The 27,985-nt window shown below is 39.7% G+C and overlaps 1 protein-coding gene across 2 annotated transcripts; it reads right to left on the reverse strand.

The window, feature by feature from the left end:
- Window positions 1–1,808: 1,808 nt before the first annotated feature.
- On the reverse strand, window positions 1,809–27,123 carry PPP1R36 (protein phosphatase 1 regulatory subunit 36). Of its 2 annotated transcripts, none has more exons than XM_019733639.2 (11): window positions 26,843–27,123; window positions 25,950–26,014; window positions 17,854–17,940; window positions 17,232–17,329; window positions 17,062–17,128; window positions 14,456–14,554; window positions 10,240–10,374; window positions 3,775–3,817; window positions 3,289–3,467; window positions 3,017–3,202; window positions 1,809–2,449 (listed from the first exon to the last, which is right to left on the reverse strand). In XM_019733639.2, exons 1-11 carry the CDS (start codon window positions 26,906–26,908, stop codon window positions 2,263–2,265), a joined length of 1,212 nt encoding a protein of 403 aa, XP_019589198.2. In that variant the 5' UTR covers window positions 26,909–27,123; the 3' UTR covers window positions 1,809–2,262. The 2 variants fall into 2 exon arrangements, with proteins under 2 accessions (XP_019589198.2, XP_074183478.1); XM_074327377.1 differs by lacking the exon at window positions 26,843–27,123 and adding an exon at window positions 26,448–26,835.
- Window positions 27,124–27,985: the final 862 nt, after the last annotated feature.

Raw genomic sequence — 27,985 nt, forward strand, 5'->3', positions numbered from 1 at the left:
AACAGCCTACAAGCAACTTAATCCTGCCAACAACCACTTGAGTCATGTTGGAACCAGATCAAACCCAATTGAGCCTCTAGATGACTTCAGCGCTGGTTGACACTTTGATTGAAACCTTTTGAGAGATGATGAGTCACAGGATTCAGCTAAGCTGCATCCAGATGCCTGACCCACAGGAACTAGGAGATAATAAATGTTAGTGTTTGAAGCCACTGTGTCTTGGGGAAATTTGTTACGCAGTAATAGCTAGCTAATACAGTCAGGAATATTCCCTTCCTCACTTCTTTCCTTTCTAACTCCTATGTGTCTTTAAGTCTCATATTTAAATGTCACTTTCTCAGGGATGACTTGCTTTCCCCCTGACAATCCCCTACACACCAGCCAATCTCTGGTTATATATTCTCATAGCCTTCTCCTCTCTTTTGCCTGACTCATCACCACTGCAAAAGTTCATTATCTGAATATTTGTTTCCTGTCTGTCTTCACCCAAGACTTGTCAGTTCCAAGTCAGAGCTGGCTATATTTTTTTCACACTGAATTCCCAGCACCAAACATGGTGCATAGCACAGAGTGAGGATATAGTAGTTGTAGAACAACAACAAAAAATGAATAAACAAATGAAGGAATTACTTAATGAAGTACACCAAAGCCTTACAATTCAGAAAGGAGACAGAGAAAACCCAGTGCCCTAGTAAAGATAGTTATAAGTTTCACAATTCTCAGGATATGTACATATATATATATTTATATATATTTTTTTCATATATATATATATACATTTTTTTAAAATACCCAAAACAACAAAAACAAAAAGCAAAAATGAAACCATGTAAGCATGTTATAGATAAAAATTTGTTATGACAGAGTGCATTATAACCAGATTCTCTACATAAATAAAAAGTCCAGCAAGGGTTAGCTCACAGTCCAGGATTTTGATAAAAACTTAGCAGTTTTAACAGGAGTAACAGGTACTGATCTGGATAATAAAAGATGAGAAAATGAAGACAGTGCAGATTTAGCAGAAGCTCCCCACATTATCAACAGGCTGGAGCTGGTGTTCCTATGTTCTTGATATTAAATCTGGGCAGGGCATCTAGTTTTTCCTGAGAAATGAATGAATTTTTAGCTAAATGCTAAGAAGGATTTTGAAGTTTGAGGATACCCTGTGGCCACAGGAAGCTACACTCAGTCTCGTTGTTTTAGTTGGCTAAATTCCTACAGGACTTTTAAAGTGATAATATTATATAATCGCAGCTCTGTATTCCACCTAGTGAACTGGTTTCATCAGCGATTCCTAATCTTCACCGCCCCCCAAGTAACATCCAAGTCACTCCCTAGCTGGACATGCAGCTGAAACTTCCAGCCTCTTTTTCTACCCCTCCCCTTCCTATACACCATGCGCTTGCCATTCCTCCATCACAGGGCACACTTTTTCATCTCTGCCTTTGCACACGTTCTTCCTCTGACTGGAAGTCCCCCTTTAGTGCCACTCAGTCCTTGCAATTCCAAATTCAAATCAGAACACTGCTGGTCCCTGGGGAAGAGATTGCTTTTCTGCTTTGTCCTCTCAGGGCACTTGGTGTTTACCTCTTTCATGGCCTCTACCATAGTCAATGTTGTATTGTGAGCAGGTGTGTATTTTACCTATCGTCTCTACTACCCAGACCTGGAAGGTAGGGTCTTTGTCTTGATGATCTTTGTTTCCCTACATAACCCAGCACAAGGCTTTGGATGGAGCATGGGCTTAATACATATTTGCTGTTAAATGAATAAATAAAAGAATGAATAAAACATGTAAGCTAAAAGGCTTTAAAATGAATCAGATATACTTTATATCTTAATGCCAATAATAACATAGCCATAGAAAGCAATTTAATGTTAAAAACATTTTAATTTGCCTTTTTATGAAATTTTGTTTTCAAACATACCAAAGGACACTCTCTCATAAAGTAAAAAGGAACTCAGAAGTAAATAAACAGAATGTTTCTTCACTAGCCTTCTACAACACTGGCTAAATGTCCTCTACATTTCTCTAAATAGTCACACAGAAGCCAAGGAAGTAAATAAGTGACAAAGCAAACTATTAAATATAGGAAAACGATCTTTTCAAGAACTTTCTGGAATTCTTTAATAGTCTTGTTGAACTTTTAACAAAGTGATTTGAACAATTTAAAAGATAACAAATACTAGTTCTATATAAAGTCAAAGTAGTTTACTTCAAACACAAGGACTTAATTACAGAAATGGAATGTACCAGATCATTTAGAGAATGGTGTGTGAATGGCGAGACAGTGTTCTCATGACGAAGTCCAGTGTATCCTGAATCCTCATGTTATTTCTTTCTATCTGGGAAAGCTTCCTCATAGACAATTTCATGTTTTCTTCTGGGTCAAGCGGGAGAAGGGTGTGGGGGTTGAACAGACACCGAGGCTCTCCCAAGATGCCAACGCTGTGGAAAGAATTATTGGCACAGCTGAAGCAGTGAGGCCGAAGACTTAGATTCATGGTTGTGGTTGTGGCTGTTGTTACGTGTGTGTGTGTATGTGTATGTACTAAAGGACACACACACACACACACACACACACACACACACACACACCCCTCTATGGTTTTTTTTTTTTGGAAGCATTTCTGTTTCTCTGAACCACCACTGCGGTCTTAAATATGGGTCAAAACCTCAGCCCATAGCCAGATTTTGTACTGGCCCTTTCCACATTTCCTGAAGATGATTATTCTAATGGAAAAACCTCAGCCTTATAAAGTCTACTATTCACTCTCCCAAATTAGAACTATTTTAATTCCAGCATAACTTTCTAGCAATTTTTTCTAGTCTAGATGGGTACACCAAGAACTGCTCTGAAAAGGGAACAGGTAGAGAGGGGCAGGGGTGGGTAGGAGGTGCTTTCACCTTGGTTCAGCTTTTTGGCAGAGGCTCAGGGTCTAAGCCCTGGCCCTCCCAGGCCTAACCTAGGAAGCCACATTCAGGCTCTCTTTTCTCTCTCCTCGGGTGACTTACGTGGGCATGTGCACAGAATCCTGACTTTCCATGTTCTCATGCATCTGTGCTGGGATGTCTACTTGATGATACTTTTTCTCAAAGATACTCTGAGCTTTTTCTCTGAGAGATGGCAGCAGAGTAGACATGACTGGAGAGCGCATGTTAATGGCTTTTTTAATCGCTGGGCGTTTCGCCATCATTCTCCTGGGGTGGGGGGAGGTAACATTTAGGTCACATCATCCTGTTTTCTAGACAATGTCCTTGAGTTTAGGAAAGTCAAAAGGTCGTACCTGAATTGTACAAAAGTCATGCGTTTCTTTTCCCCTCCTGATTCTTCATCCTCACGCTTCCTTCGAGGAATGTTAAACATATTGGTACGAAAGAGCCTCCCTATTTCTTCCTCAATCTCTGTGAAGTACTGACGTCGGAAGACAATCCAAGCTACGTATGTACAGAAAGTATAAAAGGACTACAACAGAAAACAGACAAGAATCACAACCCACAGCCATGATATGAAAAATTCTCAGCTGTCTATATAACTGCTAAATAGACATAAATCCAGATGACCCAATTTCTCAACATTCCTGAAAAGCTATGGAAAATTATATATGTACTCGCCTTTGCAGGAAGAAAATCAGATCAGAAATTTGAAGTGTGGGATATAGCTTGTTAGCAAAAGGACATTCACTAAACATTAAGTACCTGACAAATGGCTATTAGTTATTGCTATACTTCATGTTTCATATCAAAGAAAAAAGCCCTGAAACATGACTCACCTCAAAGAATTTCCAGTCTTTTTGTGTATCTGATATTTTATCCCTGCAACATAACAAATCACAGTTATATGCTGAGAGGGAAGTTCAATCTTTCAGCGACCTAGGCAAGCTCTTACCTTCAAAAAGCCCCTTTGCAGGATCATTAGCTATGACTCCAAGACTATTTAGCCACATAAATGCTATCAAAAGGCATTGATAATGAGTCTGAGTATCTTTTTCTCCAACTTCTTAGGTTACCCAGAGTGTTGGGTCAAAAGTTAATCAATATAAATTCAGGACAAACAAGTCAGCCAGGAAGTGTATCCTTCCAAATGCTTCTGGTGATGTGTTGGGGAGGTGGGATGAGTAGAAACATGGTGAAGAGGCAACACGAGGTGTTAGTAGGTATGGAAATAAAAGAGTGCAGGGTTAAGTCTAAAATGAAAAAGAAAAAAGTCTTACACAGTAGGTATGGCTATTGGATGCAAAAAGAAATGGAAACAAAATGGACAAAGGTCTATGACACGCAATCAATAGATGGGGACAGTAGTGGTCTCCCTTCTGAATGAAGTGTGCAGACTGAGCCTTGACTCTTAAAGGCAGACATTTGCTCAGGAATCTTTGCGACACAAACTCAATGTTATGCATACTGTACTGGCATGGGCGCACTCAGTGAACGTGGCCTCCCCTCCCCGAAACGGGCCATTCTGGTTCTGTTCCCAGCCTTAGGAAAGCAGGCCTGGCCTAGGCAGGACTTGAGAGTTGACCAAGAGGGCTGAGCACCCGCAGTCACCTGAGCAGTCATGGGGGAGAAGGCCAGATCCAGGGCACTCCAGGGTTGGTTCTGGGTTTGCTTCTGCTTTTGCTTGGGACTTCCTTGGAGTAACTGACCTATGATTGGCTTTAGTATCAGCATCTCCAAAGCCACCACGAACTTGCATGGTCTGGGGAAGATGATCCAAATCCCTCAGGACCTTCAGTCTTCTCACAGGGCATTCATGATCTATATGGGCCTAAACAAACTAGACCTCCATTTGGGGGAACCACTGAAGAGGTGGGTCAGCTTTTACTGGGGCGGGTCCCTCCCTTCCTACAGGCTCTTCCTTTACACACCGGTTCCCTCGTATGCACGTCTTCAGCGAAGAATTAAGACAATGGTAATCACAGCGTGGACCATGTACCAAGTACTATGCTAAGCCCTGTATGTTTATTATCATACTTAGTTCTCATAAATACCTAAGATGGTTATTATTCAGCATTATTATTCCCACTTTACAGTTGAGACTGAAGGTGAGACTGAAGGACACATTTAATTAGGGGAGAGTCTGTACTAAACTCAGGCCCATCAAAGGTCTATATTTGTCCTTATAACCAGAATGCTAGGGAAACACGGTTTTTCTTTAGCATATTTTTAAAATATTAAACAACAGAGCCCAGCGGAAACTTTTCGGGACAAGCCTCAGCATCCTTCTGTGTCACCTGAGGCCTCTGCCTGACAGGAGTGTTTATGTGGTATTTTCATCATTCCACAGCCTCTGCCAGCTGAAACCAGAGACCATATAGACCTGCCAAGCTGAAGCAACGCCCAGCCAAACTCTGTTTTTGGAATACCAAGTCAGCTTGTGTTCTGGAAGAAGGTTTAGAGCAGCACTTAGATTGGCACAACCCAAACCAGCATCTCAGCAAGGTTTTGAAATGACAGAGTGATTGCCCAGGAAACACACACTTTCTCTCCTTTACTTTTGTTTCATTCTTCTTTTTTTAAACATTAGAAGAAAGGTAACATGAACCTCTTCCCCTTTTTTTCAAGTTGCTGTAAAACTGGGACTTCTTTCTCTCTTAAAGCCCAAAGTAAATTGATGTAGCCCACACCACAAAAATTAAGTACAGAATGTAGGGGGTTTCTTCTTACATTCTGACTTAGGTCTGCATATGAAACTGAAATGAGTCCAGGAAATGGAGTCAGAGAATGAGTATATTTGGGAACCTCATACCATGTTTCCCCGAAAATGAGACCTAGCCCAACCATCAGCTCTAATGTGTCTTTTGGAGCAAAAATTAATATAAGACCGGGTATAATATAATATAATATAATATAATATAATATAATGTAATATAATATAACATAATACCGGGTCTTATATAATACCCGGTCTTATATTAATTTTTGCTCCAAAAAACGCATTAGGGCTGATGGTTGGACTAGGTCTTATTTTCGGGGAAACACAGTAGTTTAAATCTGCAAATTCATCTCTTGCTGGTGGATTTTGAGTTGTTTTTCTTTTTAAAAAATGTTATTTTATAATTTTATATTAAGGACCTAATAATTATAAATTGAGTATACATTTAGAAATGTACTGAGTATAAATAACAAATTTAAGCCCCCCAAATCCTCTACAAATTGAAACAAGGTTTACAATAACACAATCCAATAGAAATATAAGCCACAAATGAATTTTAAATTTTCTAGTAGCAGCAGTAAAAAGAAACAGATGAGATTAATTTTAATAATACATCAGTTGTATCCAAACTCCCCAAATATTGTCATTTCAATATGTAATCAATATTTAAATGAATGAGGTATTTTATTCATTTTTAGACTTTTTTGTACAGTGTATATTATACTTCTAGCACATTTCAATATTGACCAGCCCCACTCCCAGCGCGCAGGAGTCCCATGTGGCAGCGGCCACCATGCTGGTCAGAAAAGACACTGTACGCTCTACCTGGGAGGGCAGATTCCAAAGGGAAGAGGGGAATTCCAGCCTGGTGGTAAACCACAGATTTTCAGTGGCCTGTTATGTATAATGCTTTCTTATTCCTTCTTGATACATTAGCTCTAAACCACGTTAAGGCAGGTATATCATACTTTCAGTCATTTTTGAAGGGTTGCAAAGCCTAGGGCCAGGCCAATGGGGATCTGGGCTGGAGAGAAAAAAAAAGCGGTGTTCCCACTTGCCCCCTGCTGCTTTAGCTGAAATCAGGTTGAAATAAAGGTCAAGGCCTGCTCTGTACAAGGGAAAAGAAATTTCAAAGAAATGTGTTTGTGGGGAAGGGAAGAGGCCTTGGTGCCTGTGACTGGGGGTGAGGGTCGGGGATGGGGTTTAAGAATGATATATACACCTGAGCTTCACAGAACCCTTTCTCCCCATCCTCATAAGCACCTCCAGCCTCTTTGGTCACCCCATCAGGTGACAGCTGAATTGAGAGCACAGGAGGAAGGTATAAATCCTAAGGAAGAGGTGGGGAGAGAGTCAGAGTTGGCCATAACCAGACAACAGATACAATTCCACAGCATGTGCCACGAAGGGGGTTATGTATCCTGAAAACACAGAGAGCTTTCACTGAACACGTTCATCAAAATTTTGCCAAAGCTTTTGTGATACCAGGATTACACAGCTGTATTTAGAAGAGAACGGCATGTCCTCCCACTTCTCAAGAAACACGAAAGCACCACATTAACAGCCCTCAAATTGCTGGTTCTACTGAAATCTTTAACTCCAGAGAACAGCGTAAGGTATTCTAGTACAATGTTAAGTGTGCACACATTAGAGAGAAAAGTCAGAAAATACTCATGAAAATGTTCTCACCAGAATATTGGTTTATTCACATTGGGAGGAAGTGAAATAATGATATGTTGAAATCAGTTAATCACTCATAACTGGCAAAAACATTATCCACATCTCCTAGATAAAAAAATCCCACAAGAACAATATAAACTCCATTCAAGGACATAACACCATGGTCAATTAACAAGTTTTACTGGCAAAAACATGCTGTAATCTGTTTTCCTCAATATTTTTTGTTGGCCTGTATGTAATTTGTTATGTGAATGGTGGGTTAGGTAAGCTCTAAACTGATTCTTCTCCAAACTGCTATCCAATAGGCAGAAGAAAAGCTGGTGATACAGCACATAACGGCAAAAAAGACAAACAGCTCCTGGAAATGAGCTATTACTAAATTGAGGCAATCAATTTCCAACAAAATGAATTCCTTTAAAAGTTGGAATAAAAATTACACTGTAATAAAAATGTACTACTAAACATACAATAAAGTGGGGGTTCTATATCTGGGGATCTAAAAGATATGATAAAATCTCTAATTATGATATAACTATTTATATTTTTATCCCCAAATTCGTTTGTAATGCATATATACTTCAAAGGTTAAATATTAAATATAGGCAATAAGATTACTTTTGTGAGTAGGTGTTTTTTAACTTCGTTATGGACTGAATGTTTGTGTCCCCCCCCCACCTCCAAATTCATATGTTGAAGCCCTAACAACCCCCAACGTGATGGTATTTGGGGGGGGGGTTTGAGAGGTGATTAGGTTTAGATGAGGCCATGAGGGTGAGGCCCCAAGAGAAGAGTATCCTTTTAAGAGGAAGAGACAGTAGGATGCCTCCTCTGGCCACTGCAGGACACAGTGAGAAGGCAGCTGTCTGCAAGCCAGGAAGGGGGTTCTCACCGGAACCTGACACTGGCTTCCAGATCTCAGCCTTCCGGTCTTTAGAACTATGAGCAAACAAACTGCTGTTGTTTAAGCCATCCGGCCTGTGGTAATTTGAGATGGCAGCCCGAGCTGGCTAAGGCCAACCTCAAATTCTAGTTTTTCTCAATTTGAAGTGACACTTTGAAGACGAAGAAACTAATGTTGAGAAAAGGTGATTTTATACATGATTGAATAGGAAACTGTAAAGCTGCCTGTAATGTTATCATAACACCTTTCTTGAAAATTTTGTTCAGAGAAAATACCATTGCTTCCTCAATAACGGGGTCTGTAGCATGCTGAATGTCTACCAGCAGCTCTAGGGACTTGGAAACGCCTCCTGTATTTGGACCACAGAATGTTTTGATGCTGAAATCTCAACTCCCAATTTTAAATATATTTCCATTGCGTCTACTACTACACCTCACCACTAGAGGTATTAAATGAAATAATTCCATAATTTTATACATGCTCTCGTCCTTTGCAGTGAAGCCATCTTTGGCCTACTTAATTCCCATGAGCATCTGACAGTGGCTAAAAATTCTCCACAGGTGCTCAGTGATTTTTAGATTTGAATTAACATAACAGCCCTATGAGATACTAGATTTTTCCAGTTTCCACTTTCTTTTTCCTAAAATAAAGGGAAAGTTCAATAATATATTCAAATCATCTTGCAAATTAACACAGCTGCCTAAAGTGAATTACTAGCTGACAGATAATGTCATTATGTAATGGCTTGAAAAGTTTGATCAAAAGCATTCTTACGAAAACATAAGAATGTGGTATAGAAAGGATGCTTTAAGGAAGTGGCTTTCATACCTTTTTGACTGATACAAGAAATGTATTTAATATTGAGACTCAAGTACACACATGGAAACAAAAGTCTCCTGAAACAATGCTTACCCTCACTTTATATGATGTGCTCTGAGTTTTAAAATTCTATTCTATTCTCTTTATGCCCTACTAAGACAAGAGCTATAAAACTGTTCATACCTCCTAGATAAATATTCTGGTTAAGCCACAAGTAAATAGCCCAAATGAACAACATAATTTATATAAAGATATTCAAAGTAGAACTACTATAGAGCAGAAAAACTAAAACCACACAAGTGCAAACAAAAGGAATGGTTAAGCAAACGGATATATTACACAACAGAATAACTGTAGCTGCTATTCAACATGGTCGGTAAAATAATATAAGCAGAATAATAGGAAAAGGTACACAGAAAATGTAGAACATAAAAAAAGTATATACAAATATTTGTATTTTGAAAATGTGGGAAATGTGAAGAGACAGAAATCTTTTCCTATAAAGTTTTAAAAACAATAACAAAAAAAAACAGTTCTGACCATGACCAGCGTGTGGGTCTTCAGCCTGTAGTGAAACTACTCAGAGGAGATTTTGGGATAAGGATTGGAGCTTTCCCTAATGTAATCCCAAACTTTCCTATGATAAAACGTTTTTGAATTTTAATTACAGTAGTGTATAAACCGTCATCCTAAGGTAAAAACCACCTTCCCGCAAACTGGGTCATCTTATAACTCCCACCGCACTAGCTTGTACCCACAACTGTTGTTGATTCAGAACAAGCAGTGAAAAGGCAGAGGACACACCTAATACTCCCTTCAACATGGGCCCATCACTTGGCCTCCTGCCCAAGGCAGCCAAGTGGCCCTTGTCTGACAGCAGGAAACCTTCCTGGTTGAGGGCAAGATTCCACTAAGCTGATACATCCTGAGATAAAAGTCATTTAAATCCAAGCAGTGGAGGGCTGTTAAAATATGAGCTGAGATTCTGGGAGGCTTCCCATACTCGCTTGGCTCCCTCAAATGAGACAGTATGTGCATTCGGGGTAGAGTATCAGCTGACCCCAGTTATTCTGTACAACAAAAAAGGGAACTTTCTCAAGGGCACCAAAAGTCAAATTTATGAGTTTTAAGGATGTGGATGTTCAAACAAGTGAAGATCCAATGAAATCCTAAGTGTGCACTTACTTTCCGCAGCACATGTGATGCTTATCGGGCATTCCCAAACCCAGGACGAGGACACAGTACTTCTGTGCCAAGTATTTCTGTGCCGCTTCTAACTTACTTAAAACCGAGTCCATCTTCTTTTTCTCTACAAGGCCCCTGGAAAGAAAAACAATAATTTGTACTAATTTTGGCCAATTCATATATTAATTAGTGAAAAGTTTGAAGTATAAATTATTTTGAAAGAAATAGGAGGGGACACATCTGACATACTTTATTCTCTTCAAGCCATGGCAGAGGGAGGTCCTCAAAGTCCTTTGATGTTTATCATTGTCATCAGCATCTCAATTAATGGCGAATTTTCACTTTTTTTTAAAACAGATTCTTTATAGTTTATGCTATGTATCTTTAATTTATATACAGGCAGTCTTAATTTATATAGAACAGTTCCAATAACAAATGAACTGTCTTGGTTTCTGAGGCAGCTGGCAGCCCACCTCCCTGCTGTTTTGCTACAACAGCCCTAGAGACTCTTTCCCACCTCAGCTTCCCCTGGGTTCCTGATGTTACCACTAAGTGTGGGGCTCAGTGTTTGCCTACTCTCACTTCTGTGTTTGCGAAGGAGGCATCTGTGGGCCACTACTCTGACTTTGACATCTATTACAATAACGTTGCTGCCCTGCGAAAACACATCCCAGTTCTAACTGAATTGCCAATGAACTTTACAGGACAACCTGTTCTTAGGTTATAGCATGTCTGAAGCCTAATTTTAGAAGTTTTTGCAGTACAGTATAGTGGGAAACAAGAGTGCTGACAATACAGTCCAATGACTGCTAATGAAAAGGTAAGCATCACTAGCTTTTTTTCCTGCCTTTTCATTTTCAGAAAGATTTAAGCCTACTAAAATGCACTCTAAACATCAGGGGAAAATTATTGTCCCTTCTGATGTTAACCACTAGACTGACCACATGAGGACATGCTATAATGGAACAGAGGTGGGTTTAAGGATAATATAGATAGTTCGAAGCACAAAACATTATCGTATGTGATAAGGTGGCTTCTGAGTCGCTGAAATGAAATGAATTTTTGGAATAAAGTGGGTTCCAACTTTAAATGCCCAAATTTCAACTCAAACACATCCCCACGAGCACCCCAATGGCCATCACTGTGCCTGCCTCCCTGTTTCCTTCAGCAGTCCCCACCCTCATCGTTCACCCCTACTTTGCTAGAGCCACCGATAGCTAATACTCTTCTTTTGCTGTTGTAAACAAAACAAAACAAACAACAGTAATCAAGAAATGCCTTGAAACTTTTAGGCCAATGGTTCTCAAGTTTTAATATATGTAATAATTGCCTGAGGTATTTGCTGAAAGTGCAGATTCCCAATGTCACCCCACTCCAAGATTCTGGTTCAGTAGGTTGGGGTAGAACCTGGCATTTAAAACAAGCCCAGGTACAATCCTTTTGAAAAACATTTGATAATAATTTCATGTGCCATACAATTGATCATAAACTTTGATCCAATAATCTCTCCTAGAAATTTTTCTTTTTGAAAATCATCCTAAATTAGGGGAAAACATAATGCATGAAGATACTCAGTGCAATTATTATTTATTTGTCCACCAGGAAAACTGGAAACATCCAGAATATACAAAATAGAGGTATAAAATGAGTAGTAGATAGCCAGATACTATTTATGACTCTCTGTGGCATTTAAACCTTAACGACTCTACTGTATTGCCTCTTAATCGGTAAGTCAGTAAGTCAATAACATACATTGGCTTGATGGAATATTATGCCACCATTAAAATTATTAACTATGAAGGCTGTGATGACTTGAAAAATACTTATGATGGATAATTGCTTAGAATTGACGCCAACACCTAGTTTGATATTTATCTCGGTTGCTATGCCATTCTGGTCATTTACTGACAGGAATCTTTTATGATTACATTGTGTAAGTTTACAGAACACAGCTACTCATTAATTGTAAGGCTTTGGTGCTGAGACTAGTTAGGTCAGAGACCTCAGCATGGAAACTTGAAGAGAAACAAAAGCAGGGATACAAACATGGAGTCAGTTTTGTTCACATCAACATCTACATATACACTGTAACTCCTAATTACAAATGGATGAACCCTGGAAAAGAGAGCAGAGCTGACTGGTAGCAGGTGATGGGCACACTGCACAGTGGTTTAGGCACAGACAAGGGAGTTAGGCAGACCTGGGTTCTAATCTCAGTTCCACCAATTACAAGGCATGTAATCTCCAGCCCATTATTTAACCTCTCTGAGTCTTAGCTTCTTTATCTGTAAAAAGGAGATATGGCTTCTTCTTCTAGAGTTGGGGCTTTTAATCATCTAAAACCATTAAACTCTGTTTTGCTATCCTCTACATCCCTTTCTGCTCTCCTCTCACAGTGTGTAGGCTTTCCTCCCAAGTGCTAGGTTAAGATAACACGCATTATCTCATTTAATTTGCATGATAACTGTGTGAAGTAGGTACTACTGTTATCCCTATGTTATAGTTCACTAGTTTAACTAAAATCAGTTTTTTTCCTTAGTTATTTATGCCCACATATCTCAATGCAATTTATTTCTATCATAATAAGTAAACCAATAGACTACCAGAAGCCTGAAAATGAAGTTGTTATACTTTTTTTAGAATCCCACCATAGAATCCGTAATTTTAAGTCTTTTTTGTCATTCTATAACTGATTTCTTCTAAGGAAACCTACCTTATACCACTGTGTTCTAATAAGTTTTAGTGAATTTTTAAAATGGCTAAGAAACTTTCTTCTCTGTTATCTATTCCCATAAATTAAGAAATTAAACAACTTTTTCTGCTAGATTAGCAACAATTCTCAAAATTAGGAGGGAAAACACCTCACAAAATATAAGCTAACATGCCACCAACATCTAACTCAAGTTTCTTTTGGGGAATAGTAAGATTCCTCAAACCTCCTGAGCCCAGAGCTGGCTTGCCCTTTTGCTTGCTCCCACACAAACATTTTATGAGCTCTGGCTGCCCTGCTGTGAAATGCAGCCCTGAAACAACACGTATGTTACATATTATAATGTCTTTACTACAGCAGCAGTGTTTGAATTATTTATTTGGTTCTTAACAAAACTGCTGTCCGGATACATTTACCGATCCATAAAAATCAAACTGCTCGGTTGTATACAAGGCTTTTGCATTTCCAAAATACTCTGCAGCACAAATTAATGACTCCACCAGCATTCCTGACAGCTAAATCATTGGGTTGGTTCCACATACACTGGCGAGGGGCAGCCTGGGTCCTTGGAAAGTTCCATGGCTTTTGAAAGGTCACCAAGCCTGAGAGGCAATGTTTTGCTCTGGACTCTGAGTTCCAGATTCTTGCCCTGGGTGTACAGCTAGCTCTGAGCCACCTCTGTCCAAAGCAGTTAAATTCTTCATACGTAGCCCAAGAAAAAAAAAGTTTCTGTCACATGGAATATCATTTTGGTCATATCCGTTCATTTTTTTAATTCTTAGTTGTTTAATTAGATGCTTACAAACCCTCTAGCAAGAACTTCGTAAGCATAAAAAGCACACAAATACTATCTATATCTGCACTGTCCCATATGGTAGCCATGAGCCACAGGTGGTTACTGAACACTTACTATGGCTAGTCTGCATTGAGATACATTGCAAGTATAAAATAGATACCAAATTTCAAAGGCTTACTATAAAAAAAGTAAAGTATTTCATCAATAACTACCTAATAGTGACTACCTGTTGTAATGATAATATTTTTGGGTCACTGTGTAAAATAAAATACATTATTAAAATTAATTTCACCTGTATCTTTTTACATTTTAAAAATATGGCTACTAGAAAACTTTAGATTACACATACAGCTCTCATTATATTTCTAATGGGCAGTTCCAGTCTATATAATTTGGAATATTTTGTATTCAGAATATCCATCTGAATTATTCAGTGAGCTTTAAGAACCGGTAAACTACTCACATGTAAAATGTTTTAGTATACTACAAAGATTTAAAATTTTCCATCACTTCTTCACCCTAGACAAAAGTTAGTTTTATTTTTTTTAAGGAGGGTGCAGCTCACAGTGGCCCATACAGGGATTGAACCGGCAGCCTTGGTGTTACTAGCACAACGCTCTAACCAACTGAGCTAACCGGCTACCCCCAAAAGTTAGTTTTCATATTGGCAATAATAAAAACTCTGAGGCACACTACAAAATCCTACTTACACCATATAGCTTTTGGGCTTCTTTTCCAGTGAGATTTTTTCCAAGTAATGAGATAAATAGTGCAATAATGCCACGAGGAAATTGTCAAGATTCTTATTCCTATGGGAAGATGAAAACAAAAGAAATTAACACTAACATATTTCAAAACATAAATTTCTCATAAAAAAATACATGAACACAGATTAAGTTGAAATACATGTTATTACACCTATCATACAACTAATTTTCCATTTAAAATTGTATCTACTATACTGTTGAAGATTTGAGAAATCTGATTTTTGTAAACAAAACTTTTTGGAATGTCAGACATTAAATTATCATTTTGATAATTGATAAATTGGTAAGTTTTGCTTATCAATTAGTTTTAAATTTTAAAAAGTTTTCATTATACAAGTAATATTTTTCCTTTGTTTAAAAAATGTACACAAACGTAGCAAGTGAAAAGTTCTCTCCTCCCACCCCCTTTCACCATTCTACTCCCTGGTGGTAACCACTGATACGAGTTTGTTATGAATCCTTCCTAAAATTTCTAAAGCATAGACAATCACATATAAGGGCCCTCCCCACCAACACACATACATACTCGTATGCATGAATATATGCCTTAATTTTTTTGTAACAAATAGGATGCTGTATACACAAGTCTTTGTAACTTGTTTTTGTCACTTAAATTTGTGTAGCATTGACCTCTTTCCATAATACTATGCATAGATTCTCCTCATTCTTTTAAACAGCTGAATAAAGTATTCTATATCTCATAATTTATGTAACTAGTCCTATATTGATGGATATTTAGGTCTTTTAAAAATGTTATAGACATTACTGCAGTAGTTATTCTTATAACCATATGTTTGAGTGACTTCCTAGAAGTAAAATTGCTAGAACGTATATATACGTATTAAAGTTTCATAAGTCTTACTCTCCAAAAAGGTTGCACTGATCTATAATCCTATCTCATTCGTTTTTGAACTAGAAATCATTGTTTTCTTTCTAAATATTCTTACAAGACTTTTTTTTTTTTTTTTTTTGGCAGAAATGCATCAGCTTATAATCATCTTTAATAATTATCAGTTATCATTATGATCAAGAAAAATACATATAAATAACCATAGTTGTTTAGTGTGGGGGAGATATGGAGTAGTTTTTCTCTTCTATTTTTCATCTTTCTGAAATTTTATATACCTTTTTTTTTAAGTGTTAATATATAAAGATCTGTAAGGAATGTACATTTTCTTTTTGGAAACAGAAAAGTGGTAAACTCCTTTCACAATATTTGTTCCTGTTCAACTTCTTGGAGTTGTCTGTGACATGTACAGTGGTCCACTGGGCCACAGCATTTGGAAGATCCTTGGTGGCAGGGAGTTTCCGTGAATACACTTCTTCAAAGGGGTGCCTCTGCAGAGTTATCAAGCACAGCTTCCTCCCCCTGGGACAGAGTAAGATGCTGACATAGCCCAGGGAAGGGTGGCATCTCTGTCATTCCACTACTCCGCCCTCATCCTGGGAGCTTGCAGGCTCAGTGGAGCTGTGGAGGTTCCACTGCACTGCATCTTACAAGACTTTTGCTGCTTTCTTTCTAAACCCCAAATGGAAATTCTTACTCTGGAATGCTTTCCTTAACTATACCTTGAGAGCAGGATGAAGGTGAACATTGCAGATATGTTTCAGGATATTAATAACTACCTGTCTTAGGTTGGGTTCTCTCAGAAACAGACCCTGAGACGAAGATTTGAGGGTTAAGTAGTTTACTTGAGAAGAGATCTCAGGAAACATCAGGAGGGGAGCGGGGACATGCGATAGGAAAGGAAGGAAGCCAACAAAGGGGTCAACAAGTTCATTATCACTGTGGACCAATGAAGTTCAGTCCTGTAGGGGTCTCGGAGGGACAGCACAGAAAACTTCTCGGAGTTATCCTGACAGATGGAAGCTGGGGTGTTTATCTACCAACTCTCTCTCTGGCACATCACTGATTAAAGGCTGCTTCCGGGGCACTGATTCTCTAGAGCTCCTTCCTTGACTGCCTAGTAGTCAGGCCGAGGGTGATCCTGCCACGGAATAAAGCTTCAGGCAGAAAGTCTCAGCTGTTTGCTGTAAGCAGCCTTCACTGAATACTGAGGGAATTTAGGAGGGCTGTCAATAGCACTGGGGACCCAACTTTCACTGAGCACTTGTAAGTGTGGGGGCCATGTGAAGCACTTTCCATGCACAGCCATATGGAGACACCATTACTTCCAATTTTGCATCTCAGGAAACTGAGGCTTAGAAAGGCCAAGAAGCTCACCCAGAGTCACACACCTCGTTGGGGCTGCTAAATATAACTAGTGGAGAAAACTGATCTTCAGTGATGAGTATACCCTTTAACTATTCTACAAACACGGTGCAGCCTTTATGGAACTCTGATAACATGCTCTCCACACTCCTTGCCCTGGGACTTTATTTTATGCTCCTGTGACTTCTGGCTTCCTCTCTTTGGTCCTGAGAGGATGGCTTGCAGAGAACCAGCCTCATGCCCTATCTTCAAAAATCAGATTTATTATCATTTATCAGATGGGATTACTTCAAAATAAAGGATAAAAGTTCTAAAATGCCTCACAAGCATTACATACCGCATAAATGTCGTAAAAGAATAGATACGCTGCATCTCAGTCTCTTGTAGCAAAACCAAAGCAACAACTGAAAGGAGAGAAGATGGACAATTGAAAGAGGGACAAAGAGCTGCCTTAGAGATTCACACCAGATAAGATACGTAGGGATGAGGAAACACTTAGTTACTCACATTTAGCATCATGCAGTGTAACGTTGCCCTGCTGACCTCGTTTCTCCAAGGCTTGAGGTGACTTAGCATCTCTTGAAGCCAGCCTTTTTTCTGTCAACCTGTTTTAGAGTATAACAGTCTCTAGCAGTGCTTTGAAAGGTTTAGTTGTACTTAACCGATCCTGAGGTGCATTGAGGCTTTTACTATAAAGTAACGAGAGCCTGAGTTTCGTGCATGGGTTTTGTTTAATGTAGGATGATTTAGGAATTCATTTTATTAAAAATTATATGTACTACGCTAGGGGAGGAATGTACACTACCAGACATACAGTCTAAAGACCAATTCCATGCAAAATCGATCATTTAAGTTATCTATTTATGGTGTAGACACCATTTTCAGATTTTACAAAAAAGTATAAAAAGCTGAAAATTTACTAAAACTCAAATTATCACAGGGATACATTTATAGGGAGCATGGTAACTCCCACCATAGTTATGAAATAGAGCATGTTCTTTCCTTGATGGGTATTCGCATTTCAACCTAGGAGAATCGGGATGATACTTTCTTACAATTTATAAAGGCTTAAGCCAATCTGCTGAGAAGTGTCATCAGTAACGCTGCCATGGCTGGGAAGTTAAGATACCTGTCTGAAGCTGCACCATCAATTTCAGCAAAGTGAACTGCTTTGCCTTTCTTTCCTTTTTCTTTGACTTCTACTGCAGGTATAAAACTGTAATAGAAATGAGAAAATTAGGAACTTAACCTCTTCTAAGGGGAAAACTAATCATGACGTGGCTCATGTAACCTCAGGACTAGTGGAGCCTAAGAGAATTTGAGGCACAGCACTCAACTCACGTATTTACATATGGAGCAATCTAGAAAAAGATGAAGATTTCAGACTTTACATTCAGCCTCTACGTACCAGTAGCCTCCAGAATACCATCATACACAAAACATTTCCATCTGAAAATGTTGCAGTAACTTCACAAGAAACAGAAAGCTCATGATATGTTTGGAAACATTTTTTGATTTATTGAGTACTTATTATACACCAAGTGCTTTTAGGTATAATCTTATTTAATCCTCACAGCAACTCTATGAGGAAAATATTACTATTATTGCCATTTTGACATATGAGAAAAATTGAAGCTTAGAAAGAGAGAAAGTAACTTGACCAAGATCACTTAACCAGCGCCAAAGCTGGGACTGGGGCCATGAAGCCATGCACTTTCCCACCAGGCAATCAATCCTGCCTGGTGAGGAGCCATCTCAGTTGTCACTGCTTCGGACTCTTCTAAAGGCCTTGACCTCTAGGAAGGTCTCAGGACCCTTACATCAGGGTTTCTTAAACTCTATCGTCATACAAACATGACAAAGCAGCAATGGGTCTAACTAATAAGGGACCACAACTGAGCAACAAACAAGTATATACTAAAATCATCCTGTGTCAGGCACTGCTATGGCATTGAAAATACAATGGTGTCTGATTAGAGTCAATGTACAGGCTCTTAGGAGTTTCAGCAAATGCTTAACAGGAAAACTGAGACAAGCCTTTTGAAGACTAGCAGGATGTGGTTCCTGCCTTTGAGGGAGAGCATTTTCTAGGAGCGCATAATTGTGGTGTCTACCAAATACACCGATTTGGGAACCCGCTATGAATTATGACTTTTCTTTTTCTGCCTGAAATAATGCCACATTGATAACATGACCCAGAAGATTAATCTCTGCCCACAGTTACATGTCTCTCTGTTACATTTAGGTGTAGATATAGTAATAGAAGCACTTTGCCCCAAACTTTAGTCACTCTCTAAACATGAATTTCAGTCATGTATACTCTTATTATCTTCTTGTCAATACAACAGTTTTGAAACAACTTTTTTTCAAAATTTTCTGGGATTGCTGTTAACCTGTTAACAGCAAAGTAAACGTTTTAGAGAAATAACTCCCTGTGGGAGTAATAAAGTTAATCAGTTTGATACTTTCTTCTTCCAGGAGTTTTTGCCAACCTCCTGGCAAGTTAGCTCCTAAAAATATGTACATGATATCACCTTAAGGGCATCTTTTTTTTTAGGCCATTGGCATCAAGTTGGTCAGTGAAATGAATGATTTCTAAGCTTTTCATTCTTTCTGGTGCTCCTCTTATCACTGGTCTCCAAGGACAGGGTCTTCGGGACAGGGAGGGTACTGAAATAATGGGATGGGGGTAGGCAGAGAATAAGAAATGAAAGGATGCCAAATGTGATGGCTACCTCAAAAAAGAAAGATGGGGGATAAGATAGGGTAGAGAAGTGGGATGGTGAGGAAGAGATCTATCTTCCACATCTGTATACTTCTGTATTACTTGAGTTTTTAATAACAGAAATGTATTGATTTATTACCTGCATAACTGAAAAAAAAGTTGATATACAGGAAGAAACAGTGTGAGGTCAATATACTCTATTGACAGACCATTTACATAGCTTTTAACAAAATACTCAAATCCCCTAAACATTCAGACATTTCCTAATGGCTCTTTGAAGCCCGTTCTTGCTAGATGCCTAATGTGCAGATTAGTTCCTCCTTCCTTAATATAACCATCCTAAACAAGAACACAAAGTTGTTTTCAAACTTTTCCTTGGATTATCACAGAGTTCTGGCCACTTACAAGGCACTGGCTCTTACTTTCCTACCAGGCTAAAGAAGCCTCAGGTCATCAGCTCTCCCCAGGGTTTCTCTTCTCTAAAAGACAAGCCAAGATAGAAACACCCAATCTAAGTTAATGTCAAATGAAATTGCCATCTCCTACCCTTTTCTCAGTCCTATCCCTATAATTCAAAGTTTCTTGCCCTATTAGTTTGCCTGAAATGATCTGAAGCTAGAGAGATCTAAAATAACAAATTTGAAAGGATACACCTGGGACTATCTTATAGATTAGGTCTATGAACTAAGTCAAACAAGCTTAGAATTATAAAATAGTAAAATGATAAAATTTGGGGTAAGAGGGCATCTAAAAGATCATCTCGTACACAAGTATGACCTTACCGGAGAGAACAGAGGCTCAGAGAAGCTGACCCATGTCCCAGTGCTTGAAATTTGCAGCAGGCACACTGCCCTTAGCCAATAGTCTGGCATTTACTGCTAAACCTCTAGGCCTTGTTTTCTGACCTCTGGACATGCCTTTCCTACGTCACACTTGTCTGAGTGGCTTTCATTTGACTGAAGTCATTTCTCGTTCCACTGGTGAGATGGATTTCTCTTTTTGAGTGCCCTGTCCTAGTTCTAAAGGCAGTCTACGCTCACAGTGCACTTGGAATCACTAAGACGCACCATTAGTAATAACTGAAAACTGTCCTATGAATTGCACCTCTGATTGGTTCCCAAACCACAGTCTGAGCTAGTCCTATACCCTCCTATACAGTCTCCACAGTCTCCCCCTCAATCTGGCAACCCATTTAGAATCTGGTCTTTCACAGACTGCATTTTGTTCCTGTGTGTTCCTAATATACAACATAATCATGTTGTTTACCTTTGCCCTGAAATAAACGAGGAAAAAAAAAATCATATTTTCCCTTTAGAACCCATCACTAAAATGCAGATAGCTTTCACACAGTTAGAGCTTTCCAGTGGTTAATTAGTAGTCTTCTCTTATCATAATGAAAAATAAAAGGAGTTCAGGGCTTGAGGAGGTGTACTTTCCTCAGTTATACGTATGTCCTTAGGGGAGTCAATGACCTTGGCAGACTACCAAGTCTCTCCCAGCTGGGTGTCAGGGCACTTGAAACAATAAGAGGTAAGAATACTGACACTGTCAGAGAGGTATGCCTCATGGGCCAAACTAGATGTGGCCTGTGAATCAAGGTATCAAATGAGAAATGGGTATGCATGCTGATGAATTATATAATACCATCATTTATTCCTCACGAGGCATTATTTCATTTTTATAGGTGAGAGAACTGATAATTAGCAGGGCTAAGTAACTTGACAAATGACAGTAAGCAAGAGAGCTAGGATCTTAACCCCGGTCTCCCTCCAAACCACTCTACTGTCTCTTCCTTAACTGCCTATTAAGAAATAATGACCACCTTTTCCTCGCCTATTACTGTGTGTCCATTTCTTGCATGGAGGTTATGGGTATCCTGTTGTATTCTGATACAGTGTCTCCCTCAGGGTATAATCTTGCAAAGGTAAGGCAAGATCTGCCTATGAATAGGGAATTAGGTCTTCTCTGAAGGATAAGATTTCCAGTGTCTTTCGTGCAGGAAAGATGCCAGGAATTGCAAGGTGGGGTAGAGGAAAGGGATCATCTTCGCTTGATCTGAACTTGAGAATACCTAGAAGTCTGCAAACTCCTATTGGCTAGTGGGTGTAAAAGGTGGCCTCCCCCTGTGGAGAGAGACTAAAACCATGGAAGAGATTTCCAGATGGAATGTGAATGCCTCTGAGATGAAGCTGTTACTGTGCAAAGCAGATTATCTGGATTCATGACACTCCAGGTTTTCCTCCCCATTTCTGGCTGCTCCTTCTTAGTCTCTTAAAGCCCCTCTTCTCAGGCAGGTTCCCTAAATGCGGGCCTATCTCAGGGTTCCATCTGGTTACTCTCTTCACTTCCTCTGAGTAATTTCATCTACTCCACTGACACCGATAACTCACAAATTTACATTTCAGGTTCAGATCTTTCTGCAGACATATAAACTGACACTTCTGCCTATTGGGCACTGTCACTTGGGCATCCCACAGACCCCTCAAACTCAGTGTGTCCAAAACTGAGCTCATTCGCCTTTAACCTATATTCACTATTCCTATTTCCCCCATCTCAGCAAAGAAGTGCCACCCCCACCCAGGTGTCCAAGCCAGAAAATGGCGTCATTCTTGATTCCTCTATTACCCTTAAGCCCTCACAGCCCACTAATTCCTTAATTCTTTTCAATTTGTCTACTTCCCTCTCTTCCTTCTGCCATCATCTTAATTGTAGCCACCATCATCTGTCAACTAAATGTCTGCAACTGCTTCTTAACTGATCTCCCTGCCTCCAGTCTTGTCTCCCTCCAAACTCCTTTGTCATTTTCCTAAGATGCGGTTCTAATCACAGGTCATTTCCCTGCTTAAAACCCTCTGAGGGCTCCCCTGAGCACTTCGAGTAAAGTTCAAATTCCTCAGCATGGTATGCAAGACGGCTCCTGATCTTGCCCTGGTCTACTTTATCTCTTAACACTTGAAACTCTACACCCAGCCTACTGAACTACCTGCCGTCCCAAACATCTCCATGCCCTCTCAAAAACGGGCTTTTGCATATGCTGTTCTTTCTGCCTGGAACACACTCTCTTCCTCCCCAACCAATCTCCAGTTGCCTGGCCAAGTCCTACTGCTCCTCAGGTCTTGGCTTGGCTGTCACCTCCCCTGGGAAGCCTTCTTTGACTCCTGGGCTGCAGGAAATGGCCCCTCTTGGGTACTGGATCAGGGTACTTGGGTGAGTGTGGTTTTCCTCAGCCCTGGTCCAGCCCAGTGTGGCAGCAGTGGCAGTTACGGGGGAGTGAGCCTCAAAGGGAGCAGCAGTCTCTGGGGAAGTTAGGGTTGGCAGCACTGCTACCAAAAGATTCTCCTTCCAAGAGTAGCCTGGAAGGGTTTGGTTTATTTTCAGTCAGGAGAGCACCATAGATATCCCTCCCTGCACTTTCAAATTCCCATGCTTTCATGTCTGTATTATCTCCTTCCCACCATGCTCAGTGGAAAAACTGCTTCTACCTTTTCCAAGCTAATCTGTGACCTTGATCCTATTCCTACCTTCCTTCTCTTCTTTTCCGTCTCTTCTTTCTCCCAAAACAAACAAATAATTTTCCTACCTTTAAAACAAAGCCAATAAAAGTCCCCTTTCCTTAGTACTGGACCCCTTAAAGGTTACTATCTGTTCCTTTCCTTTTCACTGGTAAACTTATTGGTAAGAGTATATTTTTGCTAGTTTCCCACCTTTATCTCAGATTCTCTCCTCACCTAATTTCTCTCCTTATCTAATTTCCACCTTACTGCCCTTTAGCCTAAACCTGTTGCTCATCTAGGTCCCCAGCAATCCCTAACTTGTTAAATCCAAAGAAAGGCCTTTTTAGTATTTGCCTCACCCTGGGCTCTCCTTAGCATCTGATATTGCTGCAGATGCTAAACCCCTCTTCTTAGAAAACCATCTTCTGCCTTCAAGGCCTATGTCTCAGGGTTCTTCCTCTGACCCTTCTAATCATTCTTTCTCTTTGGCTAATTCTAGAAGGAGTCTTTGACTCTCCATTCTGAAGTCTTCGCCTCCCCCTTGGATTGCTGCATAATTGTTTTGTCTCCTTAGTTCGAATCTCACCCCTCCATGCTACCACAGGAGGGGGCTTTCTAGAGCATACGTGCAATTCTGTCATGCACACTCAGTAAAGGTTTGTGGTCAATACCAAACAGAACCAGGTCTGAGAGCAGTGACTGAACAGGCCTTCAGCCTCTGCAGCACCCATCCTTACCAGTCACCTCTCAACCTCCTCTGCTTCTGCCCTGTCTCACCACCACACATTGTGGTGACATAAGTCTCTGCAGCACTGCCTCTAAGAAAAAGAGCATGTTCCGGCTCATGAGTTCTCTCTGACTTCAAACCTGTAATTTAATTCATGATGGGATATGCTTAGACTTTAAAAGGCAATCAGTACCTACATTTCCATTAAATCCAAACACTAACTCTGATCTAAAACATACAAAGGTCTGCTTTCCTCTCCCTTAGTATTGTCCCTAGCAGCTCGACTCCCAAGGTAATTCTGATGATACTCTGAGGTTCCCCAAATTGAGTTGCTTAAACACGAAGCAGCACAACCACAAAAGAGCTGCTCCCTTCCCCCATCAACCTTTTCCCATCTTTCTTAACTGTTCCCAATTTGTATATTTCACAGAGACTAGAGTTTGGGTTTGTTTTCCTTTTTTTAACTTTTTTTTTTTTTTTTTCAGTTTCAAGTGTACAAAACAATGCCTTTTTTTAACTTTTTAAATTGAGGTATAACTTACATTTAGTAAAGTGCATAACTCTTAAGTGGACAGCTTGATGAAAATTTTACTATGTATATACCCATGTAACCACTACCCAGATCAATATATAGTCCATTTATAGTACCTCAGAAGATTCTCTTGTACCTTCCCCCATCCCCTACCAGTTGATAACCCCCAAACGGTGGCCATTATTCTGACCTCTATCATCACAGTTCTTTTTTGTCTGTTATTTTTAAACTCCTATATAAATGGGGTCATCCTATATTTACATTTTTACGTCTGGCCTTTTTTGTTCAACATTATGCCATATAATCTACCTTTTAAATCATACCATTCCATGTATATTCTCCAAAATTGGTGGAAATCAATCAAGCAACTTTCAAAGAATAACTTGGTAACAAACCAAAATAAACTTTAGTTTATGAATATGAATATTTTATGAACAAGAAAGTCAATATGAATATGAATATTTTATGAACAAGAAAGTCAGTGTGAAATTGATATCTGTATACTTATTAGTAGGTTTATAAGGAAATAGAGTCACTTGGGGTGGATTATTAGCTTAGCACTGAAAATTAGTTTGAAAAATATTACAAATTAACTTCATTTAAAAAGGTAAGTGAAAAGCATGGTCCAATTTTCATCACAGAAGAGAGGATTGAAATGGCCTTTAAATATATATGAAGATTGAAAAAAGAAATTAAAAAAAAAGAAGAAATAAACAAAAAAGACTTAAAAAAAAAGGAAAAAAAAAGAAAATGTTGGCACTTAAAATTTATATCCACATGTTCTTGTGCTTTAACATGTATTTTGACTGTGATTATTTTGTCTGTCTAATCCCAAAGCTATTTTGCTGTCTTTCTATCTCACACGGTGTGAAGTTTCAGGAGCTACTCAACAGACTCTTCTGTGACATATCTGAAAACAAAAATGAAATCACTGCTTTGGAAGTGATAGCTTACTCAAATACTAAAATAAATACTCTATGAAATATAAACTTTTGATTGTTACTCTAGTATGTTTGGCCTTTAAATTATTTATGTTTAATTGACATGAAATATGTCATTATATTTATAATGTAAATATAACTTACAGCTGCTTAGCCAATTCCTTTCCTGGCCTCCAGACCCATTCGTCCAACAGCCTAAAAGATGTATCCATGTGAACATGTGAACATGTCATAGCAACTTCAAACACATCACCAATTTTGTCTCTTTTATCATAAATGGGTGAAGGGCCATCCCAGCTACCCAATCACCCAAACCAGACACCTGGGAGTCAACCTAAGCACTTACATCTCCCTCTCCATTCACATCCAGGCACCACATCCTATCAATTCTATCCAAATATCTTGCCAATTCCATCTCTTAAATATTTCTTAGTCCTGAACCCTTCTCTCTATTGCTACCAACATGAACTTAGCCCCAACTTTCCCTGTTTCTTACCTGTATCACTATCCATAATCATCCTACAGCTAACCTTGTCATCGGTCCCTTACTTTTAGTCTTCCTCTGCTTGAATCTGGTTGGTTTACTGGACATGTTTGATAAACATTTGATGTCTACTTTGTGAAGTTCTGTAGACGGCTCCAGGGTCGTGACTACGAGCAAGATAGTTCCTGCCACTCAGGGGTTTACATTGGTAGGATTTCAGCGGACATTTATTCTTTATACCCTTTTGTATTGCTTGAATTTTTTTTTTTTACCCCAAGCACATTTAATTTTTATAAAAGCTGTAATAAAGTTTAAAATTTACCTTCTGAATTCAAGAGTTTTGGTTTCATCTTTCCAGTACCACATGCCTAATCGTAATCCCAACTGCTGTAAAATGAAACGATTGCAGCAAAAATAATTAAAAGTTCAATTTACAATCCACATGACACAATGAATTTTTAACACTAATTCCCACTAGTTGCTCTTTATTCAATAAAGACGTAAAACCTTAAAGTGGTTTTTTTTGAAGCCAGGATTTTATCCTTTCTGATTGTTTTTAGGTGTAGTTTCGGTAGAAAGAAGGGAAAAAGGAAGGGGACAAAGGGCGGAAGGAAAGGAAGAGAAGGAAGGAAGGAAACTTCATTTAGACTGCACTATCTCCAGGACAATCACAGTAATTTACCGATTAACCGGGGGTCAGACCACAGTAAACGAAGCCCTGGGCAGCCTCAACCTGGGGCAGGAGTTCCACTTATCCCAGGAGGAGCCTACTCTAACACTGACCCGCCCTTTAGAGGAAGTCGGCATAGAACAAGTTTACCTTTTTCACCGTGGGTAGCTACCAACCCACCAGCCTCTCTCCGGGATCCCTCTCATCGCCAGACTGTTTCCTCCGCAGTTGGGCTATTATTTTGCAACCAACCAATTAGAGGTGGTGAGGCGGCCTTTCATAAATATCTGCGTAGGGAGCCAGAATCAATTTTGGCCCTTCGCCGAATACACCTCTCTAGTTGTGTTTTTGTAGACAAACGTACCCCTATCTTTGAGTCCGCTCGCCCGGGAGCTAAGGCGGCGGCTCACAGGGGAGGGGGCAGAAGGGAAGGACGACGTCCGGGCCCTGCCATGGAGCCGTCTCGGGCGCCGCGGGACCGGCGGAGACAGCTTTGCCGACCTTCCACCGGCCGCCAAGGTGGGGGTGACCCACGCTGCACTTACATCCTGCCCGGAAGCTGCCTGCGAGTCCAGCAGCTTCTTCGGAAAAACCTCCGGCACCTGATTCATGGCTTCACTCAGCTTCACGACGTTGCCTAGGCAACCGGTCTCCGGCGCTGGGAAACCACGGCCGGTCCGAGGGCTGGTGGGGGCGAGGACCCTGCTTCCACCGCCACGCGCGCGCGGGCGGACGGCCCACACGGGTCCGGGAGGCGTCTCCTCATGGGTGTGGTTCGGTCCACCTACGACAGCCTTTGTTGTGGCTTTTTGGTGTATCCATAGCAAAGCTGTCGGGGTGGGGGTGGGGGAGAGTATTTCTTCGGTAATGAATTATTCACGGACTTACAAACGTGAAGTAAACCACTACTTTATTGTTTTGTTTTTAATTGGAAAAACTAGATTCATTTCCACAGGGAAGAACCCTTTGAGAAGACCACACTTCTGTCGGCCCCTTTAGTTTATCCCAATGAGTGAAGAAATGGTAATAGAGAACCAAAGATGTTTTTATACCTCACCGTAACTTCAGGCTGTCTAATGTACAAAAACTAAGGTAAAAAATAAGAGAACCCAAAACAATGACCTACATAAATGTTATATATATGACAAGTTATTTCACATATGCTACAGAGTCATAATATTTAAAGGAAATTATAACTGCAGGGACTATCTTATACGTCTGTATTAGCAGGCCCTAACAAAAGGAGGGGAGAAAAGATTGTTTTCATGACTCTATTTATTTTAAAAATGATCCATTAATTTCTTAGGCTAGATTTTTCCAAACTTTAGTAGTTAGCACTAAATTAAGTTCAAATCCAGGTTAGGACTGGGTTGATTTGGGGGAGCAGGCAAGGGGAAAAAGTGTGGAAATCAGGTTTTCAATACTTGGTTCTGCTGCATAACTAGATGTGGAACCTAGGGCGAGATAACACTGATACCACTTCTGAAGATTCCCAAATCAGGGGTTAGGAGGATTTTTATGGAGTAATGTGTATAATGCACCACCCTTAATAAGTACTTGCTTTGTCAATGGGTATTCAATTGATACTTTTATATTTACACTTTTCAAATCATGTGTCTTGTAATTCCTTCTTGCAACTGAGTTGATACGCAGATTATGGTTCTTTCTTTCCAACTGAGGTAAGCAAT

This window comes from Rhinolophus sinicus, linkage group LG03 (genome assembly GCF_036562045.2).
Source record: "Rhinolophus sinicus isolate RSC01 linkage group LG03, ASM3656204v1, whole genome shotgun sequence".
Classification (NCBI taxonomy): Eukaryota; Metazoa; Chordata; class Mammalia; order Chiroptera; family Rhinolophidae; genus Rhinolophus; species Rhinolophus sinicus.